This window comes from Talpa occidentalis, unplaced genomic scaffold, assembly GCF_014898055.3.
Source record: "Talpa occidentalis isolate TD23 unplaced genomic scaffold, MPIMG_talOcc4v2.1, whole genome shotgun sequence".
Classification (NCBI taxonomy): domain Eukaryota; kingdom Metazoa; phylum Chordata; class Mammalia; order Eulipotyphla; family Talpidae; genus Talpa; species Talpa occidentalis.
Window position 1 is genome coordinate 25,098,013 of NW_026555331.1, and position 16,924 is coordinate 25,114,936.

At 37.3% G+C, this 16,924-nt stretch overlaps 1 protein-coding gene across 2 annotated transcripts in view; it reads left to right on the top strand.

Annotated features, from left to right (window-relative positions):
- Positions 1–8,565: 8,565 nt before the first annotated feature.
- EIF3E (eukaryotic translation initiation factor 3 subunit E) overlaps positions 8,566–16,924 on the top strand; it is a 37,811-nt gene continuing 29,452 nt past the window's right edge. The window contains exons 1-4 of one of the 2 annotated variants that reach the window (XM_037502738.1): positions 8,566–8,746; positions 12,154–12,268; positions 13,655–13,772; positions 16,021–16,063. In XM_037502738.1, the coding sequence (XP_037358635.1) occupies positions 8,576–8,746; positions 12,154–12,268; positions 13,655–13,772; positions 16,021–16,063 (447 nt within the window). In that variant the 5' untranslated portion in view covers positions 8,566–8,575. Of the gene's footprint in view, positions 8,747–8,963; positions 9,076–12,153; positions 12,269–13,654; positions 13,773–16,020; positions 16,064–16,924 lie in introns of those variants that run through there. The other variant, XM_054692028.1, reaches the window with a different exon arrangement.

Consider the following 16,924-nt stretch of genomic DNA (forward strand, 5'->3'; position numbering starts at 1 on the left):
ATGCCTCCCCATAAATCCCAGTTGTATTCCCCTTTGGGGCTACCGATAGGCCTTCTTTCCCTTTTCCTCATTTTCACCAAAAGTACATGAGTATAGGTTTATATGGCTTTTTCCTGACCTTTAGTAGAAAAGACGGGTGTAAACAGATGAGCAAATACAACAGGACAAAGGCTATGCCATAAGTTTGAACAGGGTTAGGGTTCACAGCTAGTTAACTCTTCTGCCTGGGCCTTTGAAGTCCCTGGAAAATCCTGCTTTCCTGTTTAGGTTCCAGGCTGAAAATTCTGCCTGGCTTCTTACATCATCTTAATATTTATTTTTTATTTCTTGGCTAGATCAGAAGCAATTTGACTTGCATGCAATACCAGCTCAATTCCCTCATAGTAGATTCCAGCACTCGCTTAGTCTCATGACTTAAAGTAACATGAAAATTTTATTTAAAAATTACTTCCCTAAAGGGTCCATATTTTTCCCATCAAGTTTTTTTAAAGAGATGCTAAATAAGATTTGGGCTTAGATAATTGAAAGTTGGTTATTATTATACAAAAGAATATGTTCAGTTATAATTGTCATGATTAGAAGCCTGTACTATCCTTCATTATCACTGTATTTCTCTCAGTAAGTACATTAACCAACTACATGGATCTGGTTATCAGGCAATGAGTGTTTATTTGGACTGAAGGAATTTTTAAAGACAGATAACACAAGCAGCGTATTCAATAAAAGACACAGAATTAGAAGTATTCAAACAGATACACTGATGTTTTAATTATGTTCTAAAGTGGCTCATGGTTTACATTAGCTTGTCAACTCTTTTAGGCTCATCACTTTCAGATTCCTCTGAAATACTCCGACAACTGGGAATTACTACTTTATCCCATAGAATGGAGTTACTGCATTCCAGAACCTCGCATTGGAGACAGATGAGAAAAAGCAGTAATGATTCCCTGTGCACAATAACATTTGTTTCACATATCACTAGGTCTCAGAACTAGAGTAGAATTAGCTATCAATCTTAACTTTAAATGAGGTGATATGTGAAGAAAGAAGGGGTTTGCTTAAGTCCTACAAAGGCAACTTCTCGTGTGATTCTTTAATGAGGATGACAGCAGGACTGAGGCTTCTGGAAATTCTCACACAGACATCAGGTATAACCAATATATAAAGGACTCCAATAAGGTTCCTCCAGAGCAAGGGAATAAGGTCAAGAAAAAGAAACACACTCTGAAGACACACACTCCAAGAAGTAATAATTATTTGGGGGAGAAAAAAGACTTAGAAAAAACCTAGATGTAAGACATCTGTGTGTTCTATCTAATTAAAGAGCCTCTTTAATAAATAACTCATGCACATCTCTTTCATTACACTCGTGAAGCTACAGTATAATTCTTGGTTTATGCATCTCTCCTGCTGCCTAGCTGTGAATTCCTTTATGTAGAAACAGCATATTTGTTTCTCTTGCTCTGGCACAGACCAAATAATTGTTGAATAAAGGAACTGGAAACATAACTAAAGAAGGCAGACATTAAAATGCAAATGCATCTGCATGCAATATATAAAGAATAATGGGATTAAAATGATAACATTTAGTGCTACTTAACATATCTAAGAAAGCTATTCAATCAACATCCACAAGTATCCTAAAAATGTGTCTACTACTGTAGTGATATGCATTCATTAGACCATTCCAAAATATGGTTGAAATTCTTTCAAGACCATGTAGGTATGGATATCCAGATTCGATGCACACTTACGTAGAACATTTCTAGAGCATTTATTGAGAACCTGTTATTTGCCAGGTACTGAGCAGGTATTGAAGCTATAAAGAGTTATTTGTAGGGCCTCCCAGGTGGCGCAGCAGTTGAGCACTGGGTTACAAAGCAGCCCACAGCCTCTGCAGCGCTGGTTCACAAAGCAGCCCACAGCCTCTGCAGCGCTGGTTCGATTCCGGCTGCTCGCCGACCGCCGGGTGAGGGTCCCACATGGCGCGCAGACCTCTCCTGCCGCCCGCTGCTCATCCCAGCAGTGTGCCTCGGTCCTTCTGCCTGCTCTGCTCCCCGCTTTGGCTCTGGTGAATTCTCTCACCCTCCCGCGCTTCTGACTGTACCCAGTGCTTGTATAAATAAACAAATCTTTAAAAAAAAAAAAGTTATTTGTAGTCCTTATATTCAAAATGTCCATAGCCTAGGAGAGGGAAACATGTTTTAAAAGGGGACAGGGTGGGGGAGGGTTGGTAAAATACTACAGGTTTCTAGATAAAAGTCTGCTGCCAGTAAAGACTGGCAGAAGGAGGGTGTGATTCCTTCAGGCATGTTCTGCTCATGGGAAACACAGAATAGAGACGATGCATCATCTGAGTCTAAAAAACATGTAAAAGTGGTAAACAGCGGAAGGGACCATTTACACTGCAGGAGCTGCTGGAAAGCAAGTGGACACAATAAACTTGGTAGCTTGTTTGAGCAGAGCTTAATATAATTGGAGTGTGGGGTTCTGGAGAAAAAACATTAAAGAACTTTATATAGTGTACTGAGAAGATTTTACTTTATAGCATATAAAATTGGAAGTTCAAAATATTTACTAGGGCTGCCATAACAAATTAGCATGATCAGGTGGCTTAAACAACAGAATTTTTTTCCTCATAATTCTGGAGGTCTTAGCAAGATGATTTCTTCTAAGCAATCCCTCCTTGCCTTGTAGAGAGCCACCTTTTCTCCATGTGTTCATGCAGTCTTCCCTCTGCATATGTCTGTGTCCTAATCCTCTCTGCTTATCAGGTTACAAGTCATATTGGATTAGGGCTCACCTAATGACCTCATTTTAACTCAGTTACCTCTTAAAGACCCTATCTCCAAATACAGCTACCTTTTGAGGGACTGGGGATTGATTAGGATTTCAATATGTGAATTTGGGAAAGAGGCACACAATTCAGCTCATAACACAGTTATATGTGTGTAGAGATCACCTAGTCAGCAGGGCAGAGCACAGGTTAAAGAGGTGCAGGACAGAAGCATGGAGAACCTTTGGAAAACTATTGCAGTAGACTGTATGGGAGATGATCAGAGCCTGAACCAGAGAGACAGGGGAAGGTACAGAAAAGGGAGAAGCTTAGAGTCATCAGGAAAAATTGGCCTGCAGGACAGAATTCAAATTCCTCAGCATGGTCCACAGCACCCTTAACAATTCAGTCCTGACCTTTCGATGTAGACTCATGTCCTGCTGCTCAACCTCACAAATGCTATCCTTAGGGACAAGGACCTTGTCAATACCCCTAATCATACTATGCTTTTTTTTTTTTTTTAATGGCAGTAACATTGGTAACAACACTGTATATGTTATAGGGGAATAGATTCGCACCTCCTCAGATGTATGTCAATACACCATATCCATCACCAAAGCACCCTCGTGACTCCAAAACCTGTAACCACCAGTGCTCAGATCTAGGGCATGGCCCCACACTGAGGATAAGCAGAAGCTGCTGTGTGTAGATTAAATAACAGGCGCACGGGACAAATGGACAAAAGAAAGAAAATGGTGGGTGAAGGGGAAGAGAGCAGCCAGTGGATCCCAGAGCAAGTCACCAAGGTTTTGATCACTACACAAAAACAACAGAAGTGCTTTACCCTAGACCACTGGGCTCCCACCCCACCAGGCCTTTTTTCATACCCCTTACTGTCCCTCTCCTTCTAGTAGACTCAATACTATATTATGCTTTTTCTTAAGGCCAAGCCTGTGTGCCTGCTCTTGCCGCTGCCTGAAACATTCTTTCTCCTTTTCTTAGCCAGCGGATCACATCCTATTCAGGTGGAAGTAGTCAAATATCACCTTCTCAAAGAAGCTCCAACTTTCTCTGGCTGCCAGTTACTCCCTCCAAGAGCACTCTGTGCAGACTCTCACACACTGTGCTATGGTTATTTTGCATTTTACATGTTTACCACCCATAACCTGATAGCCCATAACCTCTTTTCAGGCTGGGATGCAGAGCCTGGCATGATGACCAGCAAATGGAAAGCATTCAATAAATGTTTGTCTAGTGTATAATAAAGTTTTCACCTGATAACCACTTAGGTATACCTGGGCTGGTCATGCCTCACCATCCTCTACAATATCTCTTTTTAACTAACACAGTAGGAAAAGACTAAAGCAAGAAAGTAAGATTTTCCATATTTGGGACTAAATCTCTCTTATAAAAAGAAACAAGATATTTTTTACAAACTAGCAAGGAAAATTCCAGGGAAAAAGCCAGGCAAATCAGCAGAGTTTCCAATCTGTCACCACTTTAATCCATCTTGTAAATCACTTCCAGTTTAGTTTTAAAGGAAAAAACACCACTGTCTTCATCACTTTTTTTTATTTAAGAACTTAATAAGTGGCTCCCATTGCCTATCTGCTCAAATCCAAATTTCCTAGTCTGGTTCTGAAGAACTTCCACAGCCTTGCTACACTTAATCTATCCAATCCTCTGTCCACACAACTGTTGGACTTACCTTCCCCAAAACATCGATAGGATCATTCATTCTCATTATCAAGAACAGCATATTATACAAGGGATACTTTCAAGCCTCTCAAGACCTCAGATTAATTTTAAATTCCTAACATAAGCCATTCCACTGCTTGTCCCTGGTCTTTTTTTCCCCCACCCTGGCAATACCCTCCTCTACAGTCTTCAATCTGTCCCCAACTGCATCCTCCCACCCCTAGCCTTCAAAGTGGTCTTTTTAAAGCATATTTCTGATTATGTGATTTCTTTGTTCAAAACTCTATAATCACTTCCCATAGCATTCAGAATATAACCACAACTTTGTGGCACAGAAACATCATGCCATATATTCCATCCCTCCATCTTTAAACACATCTTCCACCATACTTCCTCTTGCTCAGCCAGCTTTTGAATTTCCAGTTTCCATACTATGCCTCAGTATACCAAGCACACTTCTGCTTCAGTTCCTTTATACTTAATATTCCTTCACCTGGAATTTTCCTACTCTAGAAAGCCACGGGCTCTCTCACTTAGTCAGGTCTTTTAAATTCTGCTTTATCAGAGAGTTCTTCCCTGACCACTTTATGTAAATCAGCAATCTCTCCCCTTCACTCTCTAACTTCCATCTTACATGTTGTTATTTCACAGCATTATCATCACTAAGCAAAGCATGTATTTATGTTTTTATCCATTTCCTTTCATTTGAATTTAAGCTTCCTTTAGAGAAGGTAGTTTATTTCCTTTACTGCTGTGTTCCTAAGTCCTAGAACAGTACTTAATGCATTATAAGTATTCAATTTATAGTGAATGAATGAAAGAACAATTACCATCTATTAAATTGAAAGCTCCTGTAGCCAGGGACTAGCTCTGACTGATTATATATTCCTATTAACACTTAGCTTAGGATCTTGTATGTATATGGTAAAGGGTCAAAATGATTTTCAAATTGAATTGCATGATTTCTCCTTAAAGTGGCTCTGTTTCTTTTTGGCAAGTTTCCGTACTGGCACCTGCTTCATTCCTTCCTCTGTTGCAACTCACTTCCACGGCAAGTGTTCTTGCTATTTCTCTCTTTAGTGCCCCTGTTTTCTGTCTATATTTAATTCTAGGTTTAAGATCTGGGCTTCCAGGAAACATCAAATTACAGCTATCTCTTAACTCCTAGAGGTTACAAATACTACTCCCTAAAATTTAGCATGTATAAGTTATATATATATATATGTTGTATATAATATGTCTATATAAGGTATATACATGTAACATAGTATATAATTTATACTGTATTCTCTGCTTCATGGAAATTCAGCCTTGCATTTTCAAGAATACTGTAATGGGCATGATGAAAGAGGTCATATCATATTTTCAAATTAATGAAAACATTAAGTTCAAGGTATACACAAGGTAAATAATTAACAACTATATGAACTGATCTATAATATTTTCTCCATTTACATAGTAGACATCACCACTTGGATATTTAATAGGGATCTTATTCTAATGGAAACAGAATTCCTGATTTCAAACCAGACATGTCACTTTGCCATTCTCCCCCATATAAGTCACCAATAATTACCTAATTTCTTTATTTGTTTTGATATCTTTAACTTTGAGAAGTTAAAAAAGGTACCCAGTTTCTTAAACCCCAACAATTTTTAAAAATTAAACCTTTGCTCGAAGACAGTGGATTCACATGCATATGTTAGAAATAATGTAGGGAGATCCTGTATACCCAGAGGTAATATCTTGTACAATTAAAATCTGGTAGTTCATCAAGAAATTAAGCAAATTTATCATATATCTACCTTTGGGCATATATCCCCCCAAAATGGAAAATATAGGTTTTCCACAAAACTTGGGAACAACTGTTTGCAGCAGCATTACTTACAATAGCTAAAGGATAGAAACAACCCATGTCCATCAACCACCGACTGGGTTAACAACATTTGGTACATCTATACAATGAAATATTATTCAGTCATAAAATGGAATGAAGTACTGATTCATGCTACTACTTGGGTTAGAAAACATGCAAAGTGAAAAAGTCAGACACAAAAGGTCACATATATATATGATTCCATTCATATGAATGTCCTGAATTGGGAAACCTGCAGAGATAGCGAGTAAATTAGTGGTTGCTAATCTTGCAGTAGAGTGAGCAAGAGAAGATGCAGATGAGGTTATTTCTCTGAGGATGAATAGTGGATCCAGATGATATAGGGTTCTTTTGTTTGTTTTTGGGTTTTTTGTTTTTTTTTTTTTTAGGTCACTGTAAGACCTATGTTGTTTACTTTGAGTAAGATACCAAGGAGCTTGGAGGGTTTTAAGCAAGATTTAACTTTTAAGCCATTCTCGCCATTGTACAAAGGAAAAGAGAGGAAGTAAGGTGATTTCCAAAATCAAAGTAAGACATGAGAGTGGTTTGGTCCAAGGATGCAACTCTGGATAGCCTGTGAACTGATGGGATAGGACATGCTTTAAAGTATAGAACCAAAGGATTTGTCGGTGGATTTAATGTAGAGTATAAGAAAGAAAAATCAAGGATGACTTTGTAACAGGGAGGTCCCCAAGAAAAAGGCAGGTTCCAGGTTCCTTCCTCACCCAAGGAAGGGTGGAGCTGAGTGGGGAGGAGAAGTTGGAGAGAAGACTGAGAGAAGGAAGAAAGGAAAGATGGAGAGCAAGAAGGAGACCTGGAGGAGGCACATGGAACAGACGAATATGTGTAGAAGTGGCACTTGTTTCTTGGCCTGGGACCAGTTGAAACAGACATGGGTGAGAGACGCGTGGAGTGGTTAACTATGGCAATTTTTAAGTTGATTTTAATTTTGCTCCTTCTGTACCAGACATGCTGGGTGCCTTCTGTCCATTTTCTATGGGTCCCTACCAGGAGTTGCCTTTGACTTGTGGCAGGCTTTCAGGCCTCATTGGCCCTGTTTTGGGTCAACCTTATTTGGCTGGGCATTTACTCACAAGGGGATGGGTAACTTTGGGTGCTTGATTTGGAAACTTCCCCCCCTGTTTATTTCACTAATTGCATTAAAGTTTCTTTCCCCTCCTTTTAATACACTAATTGTATTAAAGTTACTTTCCATTAAAGGTCTTACCCACTAGAGTATGTTTTGTCTTGACACAGCTGTTGACAGAACCTATTTAGAGGAGGCTGGTGTGGGGGCTCTGGGGTGCCATCACCCTGCTCGTTAACAACTTGAAGGTTTTGGGTCTGAGCAACATCACTGAGTTGGAGAATGCAAAAGCAGCAGGTTTTGGTGAGCTATGGGGGGGGCTTGGTTTTGTACAAGTAATGTTGAAAGGCTAGGTCGGCAGCCAAATGTATGTGACTTTTGAGGGTAACTAAGTCTGTATTGGGGCTTTAATTTGGGAGTTGCCAATGTAGGCTGAATTTAAAGCCATTGTGGTGAATATTACTTAGAATATTACTTTTAATAGGGAAGAGATCCATGATCTGGAGGCACTCCAAAATGAAGAGGCCTGAAAGGTGAGAAGAAACTAGAAAAGGAAACTTCCAAGCACTTAGAATAAAATCCATATTGCTTACCTTAATCATGATTTGGCCCTTCTCAGCACCTTTAACCCCAGTCACACAGGATATTCATTTTTTTTGAAATAGATCAAACTTTTTCCTATCTCCCAGTCTTTGGCTGTGCTGTGCCTTCCACGAGGTATGTTTGTATCCAGGCTCTAAATTTGGTCACTTCCTTTTTAGTAGCACTCTCAACAACATTGTTACTGAGTTTTCTCTCCAACCTTAATACCCATGAGTTTTCTCTAACCTAATTAAATAGGTCCAACAAGACCACCCCCACCAAATTATGGCTCTTAGTATAATCTGAAATTATTTAATTTGTTTTCTGACTAGAAACCCATCCCACCCTAATTTAACTAAAGCTAGCAAAACGATTACTATATGCAAAATAAACGGGTAGGACTGCAGTCCTTCCAGAAACTAGCAGAGGAAATTGGGCGCGCGCTCCACTCAGAGCAGCCTAGAGGAAGAAATACACAGAACGCATGCGCAATTAGGTCTCTGAGGCCTCCAGGCTGACCCCGCCCCTTTCCCTTGGGGTCGTTTAGCCACGGCACATGCGCGGTACCGAGCATGTCTGTTCGTTTGTCTGCGCTATCAATAAAGTTTTAGAACAGCCTCTCCTCTTCCTTGCCAAGATGGCGGAGTACGACTTGACTACTCGTATCGCGCACTTTTTGGATCGGCATCTGGTCTTTCCGTTGCTGGAGTTTCTCTCCGTAAAGGAGGTGAGGGGGTCTTTTAGTGCCAGGAGGATGTAGCGGGGGGTGAGATCCAGGCTGGACCGGCAGGCGGGGGCGGTAGCCCCAGGCCCGACACACGTGTGAGGCGGCCGCGAGTTTGATCCCGGGGCCGGCCGGAAGGACCGGCTTGGGCCGGGGCGGGCGGAGAGCCGCGCGGAGCTGTCAGTACGGCCGTCGGGGAGAAAGGGTCTCCGCCGAAGTTCCTGAAGGGCCGGTGCCGGAGGGACCTTCGCGTGTTTCCCTAAGCTGACGGCCCGCCGGCTTCGCAGTAGCAACGCTCTCGAGCGTTTACTTCAGGCCGACTCTACTCGCAAGTTAGTGTCAGGAGATTGTGATTTTTGTGTGTGTGGAGAACTGAAAGGGCTAGCCTAGCTTTCTGATTCTGCTTGCGGGATTGTTGGGAATGATTTTCTTACACTTAAACGAAATATCTAGCACTTTAGTTCCACAAAGTTGTGAGTTCTTTGCATTGAGTCGTCCTGGTCTTTGGTCAAGTAGCTACCCCCTGGACGCTTTGCGTATTTTGTCGGTGTGGTCGGGGATGCCAGATAACATTTCAAGTGAAAAGTTTTCCAATGTATAGATGTATACAGTCTTTTTAGTGATTAAATTGGTTGCTGACGTTTATTTAGCTACTCATTATGTCTTCAAGATGGGGTTTTGGGACCTCATTGTAAAACATGTCTCACTTCCGAATGTTTTTGAAATTATGGGTTTATTGGAAATTGGTGAGCTTTAATAATTACAATCAGTTGATATTGTGATGAAGAGATTAGAATATTGGTCAGAAAAATAATTCTGTTGCTCGGAGTAGATTTTGGGTGTTTCATCACCATAAAGATAGAAAAGTTCTACAAATAAACACTAAATTGTTCTGATAACTTAAAATTTCCCTGGTAACTAATGGCTTATTAAACCTCAAATTAATATGAACATATTCTAAGCACATCCAGACAACTCTAAAGTTGTTTATGTTGAGAAACAGCTAAGTTCATTTTCAATGAATATTCACGAGTATCTTGCCATATTAATCTTTACCTTGAAAGGAATGTTTTTGCCATTGTTTTTCTTGATGTAGGATGTACCTACACCTGTATTTTAGACCTTGAATAAAACAATGTGGTCAGACTTCTGTTTCCTTTTTAGACAAGGGATGATAATTCACTAAAGGTCAACGAATAGAAAAATACCATATTTTGAAATCCTTTATCAGCATCTTGTAGAAATGCTTCTAAATTTGCCAGACATCATATTTCTGCACTGTTTTTTTTACAGTTGTGTTTTTTTCAAGGCAGACAGATGAAAGGGAGGGATATGTAAGTATTAAACTGATTATTCATAGGTAAAGAACAAAATAATGAACATCAGCTGAGAATCAGTGGGAAATGCTGTGCCCAATAACTGCCTCCTTGATTGAATATTGGTAAGATAACTGTGATATACCAAAAGGAAGACAGTTGGTTGAAGATCATGTTTATTTACCAATCAGTAAGTATAGGGTTTCCATGGAATTATGAGAAATCCAAGTTAAAATCCAGATAGTTTATCACTAAAAAACTCACTCCCTATCCTTTAGAGGAAATGAGGTCTGTAATTGTCTTTTTAAATTTTTTAGAGATTTATTTCCATCCACCTGTGCACACAAGAACTGGGGTGCAGGGCAGAGGCACACGGCAGAGGGAGGGTATGAAAGGGTTCACCGAGACAGAGCTGGGAGCAGAACAGGCAAATATACTGAAATACACTGCTGAGAGGAGCCTTGGGCAAGACAGGAGAGGTCTGCTCTGCCATATGTGTTAGCTCTAGCTCCCTGGTGGGGCATGAAACTCAAGTCTGAGTGGCTGGTGAAACCAGAGAGGCCAAGAGGTCTGTAATTAAAAAGCAAAAGTAACTAATTTCAAAGAAATACTGGCAGAGTGCTGTCAAATGAAGAGGTATACTATTCAGTAGGCAAAAAGGACTTTGAAGAATGCCTTGTTTTGTCTTATAAGGTTAGAGTAAGTAACATGATGCATGTTCACTAAGGGAAAAACAATTTGATACAGTATGTTGATGAATATAAGCTCCCTGAAAGCAGGAACTTTGTTTTGTTCTTTTATGTTTATTCTCAGCACATGTAATAATGGAATTGGCATCAAGGTTTTTAACAGTTATTTAGTAAGTCAGTGAATTAATGCATATTTGGGTCTTCTGTTCTTTATTGTCATATGAAGTGGAAGGCCACATAGTGTTTAAAAGGCCCAGGCACCCTGCACCTCTGGCCTACACCCCAGCTCTTGTATGCATAAATAAATAAATCTTTTTTTTTTTTAAGTGTGTTGTGCTGAGGAGTTAAAATCATTTTCTAAAATGGTTGTACCTCACTCAGCACTATTAAATGTTCTTTTTGCTCTGCATCTATCCCAGCACTGGTATTGTCTGGTTTGTTTTTTTTGGAAGGGGGCCAGGGGGTGTTAATGTGGTTTTAATTTGCATTTCTCTTGTGATTAATGAAACATATTTGAGTACTTGTTGGCCATTTGTTTATATTTAGTGAAGTGCCTACTAAAATCTTTGAGCCATTTTAATATGGATTATCTTTCTTATTATTTTGTAGTCATTCACCACCTTCATCTTTTCACGGTCAGTGAAATGTGTGATCTTTGTGCATTTTTTTCTTTCCGTGGCAAAATTATATTTAGTTCAAAATTCCTTTTTTTTTTTTGCTGAAGCGTTGTCTTGATGACTTTTTTTTTTCAATTTGATATGCGCGTTTTTTAGAATCCTTATATATTGCTTGGCACACTTAATGTTCTTGGGTGTTTGCTTATGTATCTATTTAGAGTCTATTAAGGGTTAAACTGTTTTTTGCATTCTTTGACTTACAGAAAGGTTGCTTGTTTTGTGTCAGTGTATGGATAGGAAAGCATACACTGAAAGGATTGCTAGTATTTAGTGAAGAAATATTGGGGTTGTAAAGGAGAGGGTGTAACCATGTACATATGTGAGAGATACTAACAAGGTAAAAGAGTTAAGAGATGATTCTAGATTACATGGGTCTGAAGGAGACAACTATACATGTTTACCAGTGGGTGTTGTTACTGATTTATATATAATGGTGTTTGAGAAAGGATACGAGATGGCTTTTAGGGACACCTAAAGCACACAGTGATATAAATCAAATGATTGGGAATGGCTTTCAGTGTGAACTTGCCTATATTTTTAAATTACTAGGTATGCAAAATTATGTCTCTGTAGGTAAATTAATCAACTTTACAAGGGCGTGAATTAATAGTTTATAATATATTTATAAATAGTATTTCAGGAAATGTATATCCAAGTAAACTAATCTGAGTATTAATTTGCTTGGGAAAACTTCAGTGTATTCATTAGCAAGTAATTTTCTTTTACAGATATATAATGAAAAAGAATTATTACAAGGAAAGTTGGATCTTCTTAGTGATACCAACATGGTAGACTTTGCTATGGATGTATACAAAAACCTTTACTCCGATGATATTCCTCATGGTAAGTCTTGTCATTAGGACTGAATTTTATCTTTATGAACTGAGAGTGTATTTTGAAAGTTTGTGATTTATGAAGGAGCTTTAGCTGAAGTCTTAATGATTATTTGAATGATTTTAAAGGTTGTTTGGACTAAAGATAATATGAAGGTTTCAGGTCTTATAAAATGTAATATTTTCTCACCATAGAAGATGAAAAACTACTTTAAAACATGGTCATCAGATAACTTCAGTTCATAGTATGTGTCATAAAAATTGTGCTTATGAGTCAGATTATTTCCTTATAATTATCTGAGAATGTTGCAGATCACTTTGGGTTTGCAAATTTTTTCAGTAGCAGCTTCAGTGCTTGAGAGATTTTTCATCTTGAAGCATCTGGATGTAGCCATGACTCTGAAAAATGTGGTCCCTAGAACCAGCAGTGTCATCTGGGAGAACTTTTTAGAAATGTGTTTCTTTGCCCAGACCTAGATCTACTTAATAGAAACTGAGGTCCCTCAACACTCAAATTGGGGAACTTCTGTGGTAAAGTGTTTTCCAAATTCTTGTTTTTTTGTGGTAATAAATGATTTTTTAAAAAGTCATCCAATAAGTTTGGAAAAATTATCTTTTCTTCTGTGCACTTTTTTTTAAGATAACTCAGAGAAATGTAATTTATTTAAATTGACATTTCTCAAAATTACATCACAAATCTCCTTCAATAAATTGTTTAATAAATTGTTTTATACTGCAGAAATTATTACTTTAAATATAATCATCTTAAATTATATTTCTCTGCAGTAACAGTTGCTATATAAATTTTAGAGAAACTTTAAAACATATTGGCAGGGTAAGTTATGTGGAAGTTTTCTCTTACTCTTCATGTTGCAGTAAAGAAATTATAGAATTGAGTTTGAGAGGTTACAGAATAGGTTTATCCCAAAAAGAGGTTATTGGCTATATTTAAATTCCATTCCACCTATTTGAAAACCTGTAGCAATAATACATAAAGTTCTTTGAGCCTCTTTTCAGAAACTCTGGGATGAAATTTTAGAGATTTCAATGATAATAAGTGTAAAAGTCTCTGAAAAGCAGAATTAGATAATCGTTTGCTCCACAGCATACACTTGTTATCTGTATATTCCCCAGTTTCCCTTAAAAGTAAGAACAGGGGCAAGAAGAAAGAGTGGGGGGGGGGTAAGGACAGGATTGCCTCTCCTGTGCTTTTCTAGTGCTAGAAGAGTGAAATTGGATTTGGGAAAAATTACTGAGTTGGTGATTGCTGGCATGTGGATATCTTGGGAATTAATAAGTATATTCACACTTTAAATAAATTGAAATTCTTCCAGAGACATCCTCATGGTGAATGGTATAGTTTAATATTATAGTATTCCTTTGCTTTTTGAATTAGCTTTGATAGAAAAAAGAGCTACAGTTGTTTCACAACTGAAACGACTTCAAGCAGAAACAGAGCCAATTGTGAAGATGTTTGAAGATCCAGAAACTACAAGGCAAATGCAGTCAACCAGGTACCTTTGCTTTTAAATTCTAAAAATGCTTTTTTTCTGGATTAATACAAATGTCACTTCAAACTTTAATGTTCCCTTGTAAAAGTCCATGGCTTAAGTGACTGCTTTATCTGTTTTCATTTATCCTTACTATGTAGGGACCAAGAAATCCTTAATAATAAATGTTAGTGTTGGTTTTTAATGGCTTTCCAAGTTACCCAGCTATGATTATGCTGCAGTATTTCTCCTCTGTTCTTTATTTGACACTGTTTGGGGCTATCTTGCATTGTCAGAACTGGAGGGAATACTACTGACTCCTACCCAGAAGTGGCCAGTGATGCTTCTAAACATCTTACAGTGCATCAGATTGTGTCCCCTCCCTGGTAAAGAATTTTATATCCCACTAAAAAGTCAGCAGTGCTGAGGTTGAAAAACCCTGTGCCTGAGCAGTGCATAGAGAACATGGGTTGCCCACTGAAAGGGAAACCTGAGCTCCTTTATCACTTTGCTACATTCTCTCATATCCTTCCAACCTTGATGCCTAGACCAAGAAGAGTAGTGTAGAACTGATAAGGTTATTTTATTCCTAATTTCCCCTTGAAATAGGCTTATTGTTTGGTTTCCAAAGAAAGCATGTTACCTTACTTGAATTTAGTATAGCATCCCTAATTGAAGCTTTTGGTTATTAGAAATGCTTTAAAATCTTCTAAAATTGAATGTTGCCATTGTAGTAAATCTTAGCTACCAATATATTCACTTGAGGAATTGCTGGAGATTTTGCCATGCTACATATTTACTCCCTTGGTATGTGATCAAATCAAATTTTTAGAGACATTGATTCTAAGTTTTCATTTGTGATTTGAGAAAGTGTCATCACATATTTGCCTTAAATAACATGGTTTTCTTTGATGTGAGCTTGTTATAACTTGATAAGGAAAAAGAAAATTCAGACTGATGTTGTGAATGAAACAATGCTACCTGAGGACCTAATAATTCATTTCCCTTAAAATTAGAATTTCCAAGAACCTGTGGACTACATTCATGTACTACTCTTATTATTATATAATATACTTTGCTTTATGTATAACTATATACAGAAATGAGAGTATGAATAAGATGAATGTGGATTTATTTGCTAATTATTAGAAAGGACTCTTACTCAACTGGAGATAAATGAATGGATGGAATTTTATGTTTAAACTCATAAGATAGATAAACTTTTTAAAATAATCTCTCTCTACAAATGCTCTCTTTTTGAAATTTCATTGAACTAACAGTATTCTACTTCTCATACTTTCCCGGAAATATCGAATCAGTTGTTGGGCAGTGATTATCTACCTGCGGTGTATAAGGAGTGTAACAAAATTATTCACTAAGATTCAAAGCAATTATTAAGGGTTTTTTTGATCTTTTTTTAATATGGCAATTTTATGCATTTCACATTCAGTATTATAATACGTCTTGTTAATTTTGGTGATAACATATCTTCTTCTCATTAAAATTTAAGTAAAATTATACCCAAAGAGGACATGCCATGGAATTCCTTTTGTAAGACACATCAGAAAATATTTTCATTTTTGAAACTGTCCAGACAGTGGGCAGTTGGCAGTTGTACCCATTTGTTAATTTTTCCTTAAAGTCTTTGTCATCAATCTGTCTTTTACCAACCTTCCCATACCTCAAGTTTTGCAAAGCTATTTTTAAGAGTTAAATTGGGTTATTTGACACTTTTACACGAATAATAATTAGGGTGTGTAGCATGACAATTAGCTATGATTTGTTAATCTTGTAAAGATGCCAAATTTTTGTCCTTGTGAAACATACTCATGTTGGAGAGGGGAGACATAATTTATATATGACATTAATTCCTGCTAGTTTATATAGTACATGTGTTTCAGTCTCTTTCATTAATAAGAATATGTTATCTATTGGAAATACAACCTCAAGAGCAAATACTGTTAGGTTACCACATAAGTATATTACTGATCTGGCTATAAAAATAGAGTGTCCTGACTTTATTACTTAAAAACTTCTAAAAACTATAAATTGGATGATGTAGTGAAAAAGAACACATGATATTCATACACTAAGGCTAAGGAAATCTGAAAGTGAATTTTAAAATTTATAATTCTACTTTGTTGTTATATTCTAATAGTCTTATTTCTAGTTTGTAAGTATTATGATATATAAAATGCTTTTAATTTAGGTATAAAGGTTAGAAGTTGAATATGTGGACTATAAAACACAATTTCTAATTTTTATTATTAAGGGATGGTCGGATGCTGTTTGACTACCTGGCTGATAAACATGGTGTAAGTGGTCTTTAACATTTTGTTTTTTAGTTGTCATGTTGTAATAAAGCTAATTAAAGAATAGTGCTGTATATAGATAGGTTAGTGGCTTGACAAGATTACAGTTTACACCTTAACTTGCTAAATATAATTCTGGTGTTTTTTGGAAAGTTTTTGAAAATTGGTACTGATAGAAAACTTCATGCTTATCTTTAGATACAACTTTAGATTTGCAAAGCTTTTGAATTTTTTTCCCATAATAATGATAGATAGCATTTTACATATAAGTAAAGAGAACTAAATTGAATAGAAATCTTTTGAGCAATGGAATTGAGTAATACTTTGGCAGTCTTGTCAATTATAGTAGACCTTGACATTATCAAGTCCTTCATTAATTTCCAAGTACAGGAATGTTCCTAGCTGTCATCCAGTTTTCTTTTCGTTGTGTTAACTCAAAGTGTGAGGCTTTATCTATAATTCTTGAGCTTGATTTCAAGTTTAATTCTTATGTAATAATTACTGTAAATAAAAGGCATACTGACTACTGTGCAAATTACTTTTTCTGGTTTCCATATAGACTATTTGGTGGATTTGTTAATGTTCTAGTTCAGAAACCTCTTAAATTTCTTTACTTGCACTTTGGTGTGATTTGGCAGCAGTTTTCAAAGAGTAGGATTTTACTCTGTACAGCATTTGTACAGAATCACAACACCTTGCAGGGATGCATATGCTTGATAGTTATCTAAGCTCAGTCACCATCTAAAGGATTCACACATCAGACCTTCCTCTGCTATTTAAATTTATATTGCAACAAATTATTACAATATATAAGTCTTGAGACCAGAGCTATGAATATTATTAAATTTACCAGTTCCTAATGTG